The sequence below is a fragment of the Rutidosis leptorrhynchoides genome, chromosome 3 (assembly GCF_046630445.1).
Source record: "Rutidosis leptorrhynchoides isolate AG116_Rl617_1_P2 chromosome 3, CSIRO_AGI_Rlap_v1, whole genome shotgun sequence".
NCBI classification, from domain to species: Eukaryota; Viridiplantae; Streptophyta; class Magnoliopsida; order Asterales; family Asteraceae; genus Rutidosis; species Rutidosis leptorrhynchoides.
Window position 1 is genome coordinate 662,998,295 of NC_092335.1, and position 11,640 is coordinate 663,009,934.

General features: G+C 33.4%; 2 protein-coding genes across 2 annotated transcripts; one reads left to right on the forward strand and one right to left on the reverse strand.

The window, feature by feature from the left end:
- The first annotated feature begins 2,053 nt into the window (after positions 1 to 2,053).
- On the forward strand, positions 2,054 to 2,983 carry LOC139899260 (RING-H2 finger protein ATL16-like). The gene has a single exon (XM_071882075.1). It carries the CDS (start codon positions 2,054 to 2,056, stop codon positions 2,981 to 2,983), a length of 930 nt encoding a protein of 309 aa, XP_071738176.1.
- A 1,830-nt stretch (positions 2,984 to 4,813) lies between these two features.
- Positions 4,814 to 7,305, reverse strand: LOC139899261 (protein KINESIN LIGHT CHAIN-RELATED 2). Its single transcript, XM_071882076.1, has 2 exons — positions 5,497 to 7,305; positions 4,814 to 5,212 (listed from the first exon to the last, which is right to left on the reverse strand). Exons 1-2 carry the CDS (start codon positions 7,203 to 7,205, stop codon positions 5,017 to 5,019), a joined length of 1,905 nt encoding a protein of 634 aa, XP_071738177.1. The 5' UTR covers positions 7,206 to 7,305; the 3' UTR covers positions 4,814 to 5,016.
- Between the last annotated feature and the right edge of the window lie 4,335 nt (positions 7,306 to 11,640).

Below are 11,640 nucleotides of genomic sequence, written 5' to 3' on the forward strand. Positions count from 1 at the left end.
GGGGGAAACATAATCATCGATATGATGTAGTTAGTTTGGGTAGTTTATTATAGGTGTATGTATATGTATTGAATATAGTCCGAGGTATTTAGCTTTTTTTTAGAAGTGTCCATTTCGAGTATAGTTAGTCCCGTTGTGTTCGTAAGATTTTTTTGAGTTGAACGGTGAGTTCGGAAAAATTTAACGCGCGGCGAGCGGGAAGACCATTGAAAATATAGGTGAGATTTGGTTAAGTTTATTAATTAAAATAATAAGTTTACATTTTGCACCCCTGATTGAGGGACTGAACTTAAAAGTTATTTAAAGTTTAAGGGGGGGCTTTGGTTTTTTCTTTTCAACGTCGTTTGCGAAGCATGGGGCCAAAACCACCAAAACCCCCATGCACTTTAGTAGAGAGAGTAATAATGATCTAATCATCTAAACGTTTTTTCTTCTTCGAAAAATGTAATACTCCGTAAGATATAACGGATTCAAAGATCAACAAGTACGAACTAATGCAAAGGGAGCCAACGTAATAACATATACTTTAAAAGATATGAATTGTTGTTTACAACTAAAAATATGAAACATGAAGATTGTTAGTTCATATATCAGTTTGTTAGGGTGTAAACGTTCATTTGAACTAGTTGTATTGAGATGGTCCAACATCTAAAGATTGTTAGTTCTTAAATCAGTTTGTTATTAATAGTGATGCATTGCAAAACAATAACAGAATGCAAAAAAACAACATAAATGCTTAGATTACAAGATACATATGCCCTAAAATAAAGGCTGCACAGAAATATAAATTAGTGTTTTCTAATCATATGGTACAATTATACTTTGTTAATCATTGATATTATATGTAACTTTGGTAATTTCACTTACATGTCACATATATATGAGTCATGTAGCATCATATAATTTGTCACTGTCACTAAAATATTTGGAATTAAGTTTCTCACGTTTATATTGCAAGTCCGTTTATTTTCTACTTAATGATGTGTTTGTGTACAGCACTTAATTCAATAAGTGATATTGATATTTTTTGTTGTTTGATCCCTATATTTATAGGAGACATCGAATCAAAGACCTCTTCCCAAATAGAAGCATATGAAAATAGCATTTAGTATAAAATAAAAGTAAACAGTCTCTTACTATAAATATCAGAACATATGTAATTACATTTTTATACGCAAACCTAGAGGAATATTCATTTGAGTCCATAAATTAAGTTGAGATTCAAGGGACCAATGAGAGCGTGACACGTGTCGCGAAAATCACATGTGATTGAAAAAAAAAATAAAAAAATTTTTTTGAAAAAAAAAATTTTAAATTTTTTTTTTTTACAATCATATGTGATTTACCTGCACAATCACATGTGATTGAATTGTACAATCACATGTGATTGGATTTGCCATGCATAATCACATGTGATTGAGTTTACAATCACATGTGATTGGGTTTACAATCACATGTGATTGACATGCATAATCACATATGATTTTTAAAAAAAAATTCGAAAAAAAAAATTTTCGGGAAAAAAAATTTGAAAAAATTTTTTTTCGAAAAAAAATTAAAAATTTTTTTTTTCGATTTTTTTTCAATCACATGTGATTTTTGCGCCACATGTCGCGTTCTCATTGGTCCCTTTGTTTTCAAGCAAATTTATGGATGCAAGTGATTACAACTCCGCAAACCTAATATATACTTTGTTTTTAAATTTGATTTTGAAAATGTATAGACACCAATTTTACAAGTCATTTCCATATATTTTCTTTGCAATTCTGATTGTCAAACCTTATGTAGCACAATGCCAAATAGTCAAACCCCTCCATGTTTTGAGATCTCTCGTTGAAGCAACCATGTGTTTCTTAATAACATGCCCACTTATTTATTATTTCTTGTACTTCCACTCCTTTTCTTAATCATGTTGACTTTTTTACTCTTCATACACACATGACCCATCTTTGATTTCATCTCTCTCACACTTTCTTAAAACTTAAACAACCATTTCCACAACCCATCTTCCATAACCCATATCACAAAATCTTAACTTTCATCGTTTTTCCCAATGGATTATCATGATTCAATCAAGATTCAACAAAAGTCAACTGATCCATCAACTTCTGGATTCCCAGTTATAGCCATTGCAGCACTTTGCATCGTTGCAACGGCTTTCTTGCTCGTTAGTTACTACTTTTTCGTTACACGAGCCTGCTTCAATTGGCAACAAGTGAACCCGTTAAGACGGTTTTCAATGTCCAGGGAACGATCCACTATTGACCCGTTGTCGTCTGCATACTCAACTCCTCTTTGGCGGGTCAGAGGGCTCGATGAATTCCTAATTCGCGAGATTCCAATTTGTCAATATACAAAAAGTGTAGGTGAGCAGAAAAGTTTATACGAATGTGTCGTTTGTTTAAATGATTTTCAAGAAATGGACACTTTACGAATCCTTCCAAGTTGCAGCCACGCGTTTCATTTAGATTGTATCGACATTTGGCTTCAGAATAACGCAAACTGCCCTCTTTGTAGATTGAGCATTTCAGGCACAACAAATTACCCAAAAGACTTGATAATTGCACCAACTTCTTCACCTCAAGATCCTCAAATGAGCCCGGCCGCTAGCAATCAAGATTTCTTGGTGATCGAGTTGGGTGAAGAGGGAAATACGTCAAGAAACAGGCAGCAATTGAGAGGTCATTCACCAAGAAATTTCGGCGGGAAGAGAAAAACATCAAGAAAAATGCATCATATTTCGATAATGGGAGATGAGAGTATCGTCGTTGGGGAAAAAGACGAATTTTCAGTTCAACCAATTCGAAGATCATTCTCGATGGATTCAGCAATAGACCGACATATTTACTCTTCGGTTCAAGAGATCATACAAAACAATGAGATTAGAAACAACGAAGAAGGAAGTACGCGTAGCAGATCAAGAAGACATTTTTTCTCGTTTGGGAACGGAAGAGGATCAAGAAATGCCATTCTTCCGATCTAGTTTTAACGCGTTACATGTAGATGATTGGTGTTTTCATTCCTTTTTAGATTCGTCTTAGTCATAGTTTCTTAATTTTTTACAGTTTTTTGTATCAGAAAAGATAACATATTTGTAAAACAATGATAAAAGTAGTAAAGATTAAACACAAAAGAAGGTAGAATTTGGTTAATGGTTATTTTCAGTTTGGTGGCATGGGTATAGGAATGATTGATTATATTACTTTGGTTTCTAAATTACTTTCATGAATGAATGAAAATCATTGTATTCTTTCTATCAACTCCAATGTGGTTTGAGTCATGAGTAAGCGACGGACCCATCACAATCTAGGATTGAATGTACAGTTTCCATTAAATGATGTACAAGTCCCTAATGAACATTTTAAATAATGTGTCTTTTTGAGATAGGTGAGGAAATGATTAAAAGGTGACTCTTGGGGTGCTTTGAGTAATCAGCAAGTATAAGTGATCATGAAAGTTTACCAGGGTTAAGTTGCTGGTCTCTCAAGTTTTCTTTTGATTATAAATAAAAGGTAGAAACTCTTACTAGTTCCATGCAAAATCTTATATTAGATATTTGCATATGTGGGACTAGTGAGATTTAAACATGATACTTCTTGTGAGAAAATCAGGTCATCGATTATGAATAGAATTACAAAACGAATTTAATAGAGAAGCAGGCCAAAAATATAAAAGGTTGCCTAAACATACTTCAATGTTTGTAACCTCCTAAACTGTTTTGTTTTAAAAAAAACTGTTTTGGCATAGGCGCTAGTCAATTGCATCCATATAGCATCTGCCGCATCTCTTACTTCGAAATGTGGACTTAGTGACTTGTTGATAATGCAGTGTTAGGTACGTGCCATTCATGTGCGATGTGTGTATATGGAGCGTGCGAGTATGCGCATCATTAACTCCCCAGTTCGATATTATGTGCGAGTATTGCTATTGCCAAGGGCGGATCTATCTTAGATTTAGATCCAGTGGTAGCACGGGCTACCACTGGAATACGCGATCCAGTGGAAAATTTTCGGGGTTTTTAACTAGTGATACCACTACTTGATAGTGTAATTTTTTGTGCGTGACACGACTGGATAGTGTAATTTTTTTTGGACTTTTAACTAGTGACACCAGTGACTACGAAACCTAGATCCGCCACTGGCTATTGCGCATGATGTCGAACTCAACTGAAGTTCAACAACTATATTAGTAAAAACATGAATCTTATAATCATATAACCATTTACGAAACAGGTCAACACACCAGACCGAAAAAAAAACAACTTATTTGAATCTGAAACGTTCTCAAATGTTTCCCAACCCCTTTATGTCAGTGCCTATATGGCTCGTAGATAAGTCATTACACACAACTCAGGCCGTTAGGACTAACAGAATAACTAGCTTCTAAGGAATCATGGGTCATGGGTTCTATAGTATCTGTACCTATTGACTGAGAGGCACTGATGTAAAAAATTGGCTGAGTCAGTTGCAAGTCAGTTAGGGAACTAACCCATCCTGTTTCGCCCAAAAACACCTAAAAAGTCGGTCAACACTAAAATATTTGGGTCAAAGTCAAAGTTAGTCAAAATTTTGATATTTTTAAAACTAGATTTTGTGTCTTATATCTATGTTTGAAATATTTATGTTTTGTATTTGATATATTTATGTGTACTATATATGTTTGATTTATTTATTACCAAAAGTCAACGTTGGTCAACTCCCAACTCGTCCCCGACTCGACCGACTCGTCCCCGACTCGCGACTTTTACAACCTTGCCCAGAGGTGACCAAGGAACAGTCTGTCGGTTGCTAAACCTTTTGAAAGAGGTCACACTTAAGCAACAGGAACAAATATCCTCTTTGAAAAATAGTCTAACGAGTCAAGATCTGCATTGACCTTCACATTTCAATCAGAATTTATATAATAACTTCAATTATCTTAACTAGAGCTGGTAAAGCAAAAACCTTTCGATCGATAATAACCGTCTGCTAAAGTCTTATATAAACGAACTGTCTGCTAAAGCTCAACAGGAAAACTTTATTCGTCTGCTTGTGAGCTTCTTCTCCTACCATGATGCACTGGCAACACCTTTTTATCTTGGGGCCCACATGAAGCTTTGACTTTTAATTCCACAAGGACGCGTTGGGCTTCTTTCAATTCATCGTTTGCACTTGGTCCATGTCCTCTCCAACCCTCAATCGCCTTCTCCTGGAAGTTTATTGCAAGTACATAGCTGCAGAACACGAACCAAATAAATTTAACAATTCACTTCAAGACACAAAACAAAATGGTAATAAATGATTATCAAATAAACTTGTAAAAGGGATGATCGGTAGTCATTTTATGTATAAGCAACTCAACAAATCTTCCACTTTCAAAAAAAAAAAAAAAAATCATCAACAAATCAGAACACATCAAAGGTTCAAAAAACTGATTATCTACTATTTACAAATCACATATTTAGACACAACATATTGAACGATAATAAGTAATAACAAACATATATGAGTAGTGTACCTTCCCATTGCGCTATATGCTTTTGAAAGATTTTGACACGCCTCAATGGAATCAACGTGATGAGGACCAAGTGAAGTGTCCATAATATCCTTAGCCAGTGCAAAAACTTGTGCTGCCGATTGAGGCCTATCTAATTCTAAATACGCTGCTCCTAAATTGTTGTAAACGTATCCAACTCCAAAATGTTTAGAACCAAAATTTTCTTTCAATCTTTCAGTCGCATCTTCCAAATAAGGTATCGACTCTTGTACCTTACCAGTCAACAAAAGTAGCCACCCGATTCTAGCAGAAGCACTACCAACCGAATGCTGTTCTTCGGGTATTTTTTCAAGCATATTTTGTGCTTTCTTTAATAAAGAAATTGCAGTCTCGAATTCATTCATTGTCTCATATTGCATCGATATTTCCATATATGCTTCGGACACTTCTAAAGGTGACAACTTTTCTTTTTTACTTAAAATCCCACATGCCATTTGTAAACATCTTTTGGCTTCAACGAATTTATCTTGATTACACAAAGCTTTTGCCATAGATACAAAAATCATAGCTCGATCTTCACTCTCTTTATCAGTTTGAAGAACAACACTTTTTAAAGTATTGATCGCTTCATCAAATTTTCCTAACGCGATTTGCATATTGGCTGCATCGATTTCAGCTCTAAGTAAATCAGCACTAAGCCCCCAATTCTTTAAAACTTTTTGTGATAATTGATTTTGTTCCAATGCCATTTGATGCTTTTCTAATCCGGTATATATAACACCTAATAAACGTCTATCATGAGCCACCTCTACCGAATTACTTCCTAATTGTACCTTGTGTATCTCCATTGCTTTTGAACAATACGGTAACGCATCTTGAAAACTCAAAAGCGCAACGTACGCTTCCGCCATATCCCTATACGCGTTCCCGAGCTCTCGACTATCTTTTTCCAATGTCATTTCTTTTATTTCTAAACATTTTTTCAAATTTCCAATAGCATCTTCTCTCCTACCCAATGCATTTTTCGTGTTGGCCAAATTAAGATGAACAGCATGCAAAACATGTTTAATTTGAAAACCATCATCACTGGTAACTTCTTCTAATTTCCCCAAAATCCTATTAGCCCTATTAAGATACCCTAAACTTTCATTAAACTTACTCAAACTATAACAAGCAGAACCCAATAATTGTAAATTCATAGCAAGTGGTAAAGACAGATCATTTCCATTATCATTTTCATCAAATATTTTCAAAGCTCTATTAGCATAATCAATAATTTTTTCAGGGTACTCACCTTCTTCATCAAGTTTAAGCCCAATCTTTAAACAGGCTAACCCAAGTTCATTTTTATCAAAAATGGCTTCCATTTGTTCAAATGCTTTTATCATGTCATCAGATGTTTTCGCAGCCTCAAATTCTTCAAAAAGTTTTGATCTTTCATTGAGTTTTCTTTGTCTTGAAGATAATTGAGAAGAGGGTTTTTGTGGGTCAGCCATTGTGTTGAAATTGTGAGATGGGGTTTCAAGAAAATGGGGTAGGTTTCTTGAAAAGAGTAAAGATTGGGTTTTATTGCATGATTTGAGATGGGTATTTGATGAAGTTTTGTAATCTTGCTGATTGATTGAAGGGAGTGATGAAAACTGAGCTGTGAAATATTTAGGGAAGATGAAGATTGATGATTTTTTGTAGCTTTTTTGGATTTGTAGAAGTCTTGATGGAGCTCTTCTCATTGTTTCAGACAAATTTGAGAGATGGAAATTGTGAATTTGAGATTTTTGAGATTAAAACCCTAGCGGACTTGGAGTCAAGGAAGAGCAAATTTTACCAGAAGAATGGGATTTTATGGGAGTGATATTCACTCAAAAATAAAGTTAGGGACTTAAAAAGATCCGACCCGAGTCCCATATCAAAACATACATGTGGTGATTAAGCTCGAATAAATTTTACTAGGTCTTTCTATATTTTATTTTTTAACAACAATATCGATATCACTTACGGAAGAATTAACCACATTCGCGATCATTTATCACACACGCGTCAGAGGAAAATCGCATTAAAAAAAAAGAGAATCGAGCTAGTGATTTTGGCATCGCCCCAACAATGGATCTTCCGTTTAAGTTTCTTGCCTTATCTTTCGATCTTAGTTCGAATAGTGTTAGAAGTTTGGTCCCCTATCATTTCGAGGTTTAACCAACCTTTCTAACTAAATGCAAAACTATTTTCTATTGGTCGTCGATTTAGACTGTTCTCAAAAGTGTAGGTTTATACCGATGATGATGACGGTTCCTCTTACTTGGAGTCGCATTCATAGAGGTCTTGTGATCATAGACCGTGTTTTTGTGAAGGACGTTGTCTAGGATAGCTAATTTCGTAAAATGGTTTTGATTTTTGTTCGTAGGTTGATTCGAGCAAGCATTGCAGTATTTAGGTTTTATAGTTTCTTGTGATTTTATAGTTTGGTTTAATGTGTCAATCTAGTTGTTATCTGTAGTGACCCGAACTTTTCCATGTTTATATATATTAATTGAGATTGATATTTACATGATTAAATGTTTCCAACATGTTAAGCAATCAAACTTGTTAAGACTTGATTAATTGAAATATGTTTCATATAGACAATTGACCACCCAAGTTGACCGGTGATTCACGAACGTTAAAACTTGTAAAAACTATATGATGACATATATATGGATATATATATAGTTAACATGATACTATGATAAGTAAACATATCATTAAGTATATTAACAATGAACTACATATGTAAAAACAAGACTACTAACTTAATGATTTTTAAACGAGACATATATGTAACGATTATCGTTGTAAAGACATTAATGTATATATATCATATTAAGAGATATTCATACATGATAATATCATGATAATATAATAATTTAAAATCTCATTTGATATTATAAACATTGGGTTAACAACATTTAACAAGATCGTTAACCTAAAGGTTTCAAAACAACACTTACATGTAACGACTAACGATGACTTAACGACTCAGTTAAAATGTATATACATTTAGTGTTTTAATATGTATTTATACACTTTTGAAAGACTTCAATACACTTATCAAAATACTTCTACTTAACAAAAATGCTTACAATTACATCCTCGTTCAGTTTCATCAACAATTCTACTCGTATGCACCCGTATTCGTACTCGTACAATACACAGCTTTTAGATGTATGTACTATTGGTATATACACTCCAATGATCAGCTCTTAGCAGCCCATGTGAGTCACCTAACACATGTGGGAACCATCATTTGACAACTAGCATGAAATATCTCATAAAATTACAAAAATATGAGTAATCATTCATGACTTATTTACATGAAAACAAAATTACATATCCTTTATATCTAATCCATACACCAACGACCAAAAACACCTACAAACACTTTCATTCTTCAATTTTCTTCATCTAGTTGATCTCTCTCAAGTTCTATCTTCAAGTTCTAAGTGTTCTTCATATATTCTACAAGTTCTAGTTACATAAAATCAAGAATACTTTCAAGTTTGCTAGCTCACTTCCAATCTTGTAAGGTGATCATCCAACCTCAAGAAATCTTTGTTTCTTACAGTAGGTTATCATTCTAATACAAGGTAATAATCATATTCAAACTTTGGTTCAATTTCTATAACTATAACAATCTTATTTCAAGTGATGATCTTACTTGAACTTGTTTTCGTGTCATGATTCTGCTTCAAGAACTTCGAGCCATCCAAGGATCCGTTGAAGCTAGATCCATTTTTCTCTTTTCCAGTAGGTGTATCCAAGGAACTTAAGGTAGTAATGATGTTCATAACATCATTCGATTCATACATATAAAGCTATCTTATTCGAAGGTTTAAACTTGTAATCACTAGAACATAGTTTAGTTAATTCTAAACTTGTTCGCAAACAAAAGTTAATCCTTCTAACTTGGCTTTTAAAATCAACTAAATACATGTTCTATATCTATATGATATGCTAACTTAATGATTTAAAACCTGGAAACACGAAAAACACCGTAAAACCGGATTTAAGCCGTCGTAGTAACACCGCGGCCTGTTTTGGGTTAGTTAATTAAAAACTATGATAAACTTTGATTTAAAAGTTGTTATTCTGAGAAAATGATTGTTATTATGAACATGAAACTATATCCAAAAATTATGGTTAAACTCAAAGTGGAAGTATGTTTTCTAAAATGGTCATCTAGACGTCGTTCTTTCGACTGAAATGACTACCTTTACAAAAACGACTTGTAACTTATTTTTCCGACTATAAACCTATACTTTTTCTGTTTAGATTCATAAAATAGAGTTCAATATGAAACCATAGCAATTTGATTCACTCAAAACGGATTTAAAATGAAGAAGTTATGGGTAAAACAAGATTGGATAATTTTTCTCATTTTAGCTACGTGAAAATTGGTAACAAATCTATTCCAACCATAACTTAATCAACTTGTATTGTATATTATCTGTAGCGACCCGACCAAATCATGTTTGACGGCGCCGACTACTTCGGTCCCGTTGCGTGGTCATAAGTCTTTATTATGACTTTTGACCAAAATATGTCGCATTTATTTTATAAGAAAAAGGATGTTTTAAGTTTACAAATGTAGTTCGAAAGACTAGTTACATTACAATGTTTAACGTACGAATGAAACCTATGCGACACAATTTAAAGTAGTCAAAAGACGCTCCATCTATGCATGTATACTCGACATCCAAGCAAGTATCAAAAAGAGTGCGGAAGCATGTATGTAACGACCCTGGAATTTCCAACATTTATTTATTAATAATTATTATTGTTAATACGTGTGATTAAAAGAATGTACGTTATTACATTTACATGTTGCCATGATTGCCCGTACTTGACTTTTAAGGGCCCGAAACGTCTTTGTGACACCCGGAACTTTCACGAATAATATTTTTAGATATTATTTACATTCATGATTAAATTTATTAATCATTTTAATTAACTAAGGCTATTAGTTAGTTACTTGGGCTTTAATTGGGTTTAATTGTTAATTAATTGAACTTGGGCTTTGATTAGTTAATGGACTCATGAATTAAGACTTGTAAGCCCACCCTACCTTTTAAATGGACTTGACTAGCCCACTCTTTCATGTGTAAGTATCACTTAGGAGTGTAACTAGTTAGTTAATACTTGTAGGAATCTTGTTACAACTTCTCCCCATGCATGCACCTCTAAGTATCCAACTTTTTCAAGCTTTTCATTCAAGTGACCAACAAACAAACCTCTTCCCCTTGTTTTTGCTGCAGAATGCCGAATCCCTTGGTCACATTTAGTGGTGTTTTGATTTCATTTTTCCTTCATTACTCTCACTTGTATGCTCTCTCAAAAAACACACACACTTTACTTGCAAATTCCCTCAAACTTTCTTCTCTTTTCTCTCATACTTGTAAGTGTTTGAAACAACTTCTTTTCTTCTTTTCTTTTGTTGGTAAAAACTGATTTTCTACATGAACATAATCATCATCATCTTTTGTTTATTGTTACTAGTCTTTGATTAGTTAATTACTTGTTGTTATTTACTTACATGTTTCAAGAATCTAACTTTCTAGTTTGATTCATCCTTTATCTTGTTTTAACAAGAACAATCAAGAACTAAACTCTCTAGTTTAGGTTCTACATATAATGTTTCAAAGATTATAAGTTCATTGTTGTTGAAATCATGCTTGTAAGTCATGGAAGTAAACTTAAAGTTTACTTTACTTAAAGATCAACTTTGGTTGAATCTTTAAAGTATGAGCAACCCTTGAACTAATTACTTGTTTAATTAACTTGTTTCTTTATTTTATACACTTTAATTTCATGTAGTTAGTTTATATGGTCAAGTACTACAAGTTAGTCTTGATCTCATATCTCTTGAACAAATCAAGTTAACCTTGGAAGTTCAAGAACACACAAACAAGTTTTCTTTAAATGTAACTTTGGATCTAGACTTTTGAGTCTTGGATCTTCAAGATCAAACTAAGAACTATGTTCTACTACTTATGATCTTGATTAGTTAGTTAACTTTCAAGTTTATAGTTCATGTATGTGTTAGATCTAAGACTTTGATGTAACTTTGGTTCATCAAACTTCATACAACTCTTAAGTGAGTTGTGCTTCATGTCTTAGACTTGCACATGGGTTATG

Coding starts and splice junctions, on each gene's coding strand:
- LOC139899260 (XM_071882075.1), top strand. CDS start 2,054: ATGGATTATCATGATTCAATCAAGATTCAACAAAAGTCAACTGATCCA.
- LOC139899261 (XM_071882076.1), bottom strand. CDS start 7,205: ATGAGAAGAGCTCCATCAAGACTTCTACAAATCCAAAAAAGCTACAAA. Junction 5,213..5,496: donor GCATATAGCGCAATGGGAAG/GTACACTACTCA, acceptor CGTGTTCTGCAG/CTATGTACTTGCAATAAACT.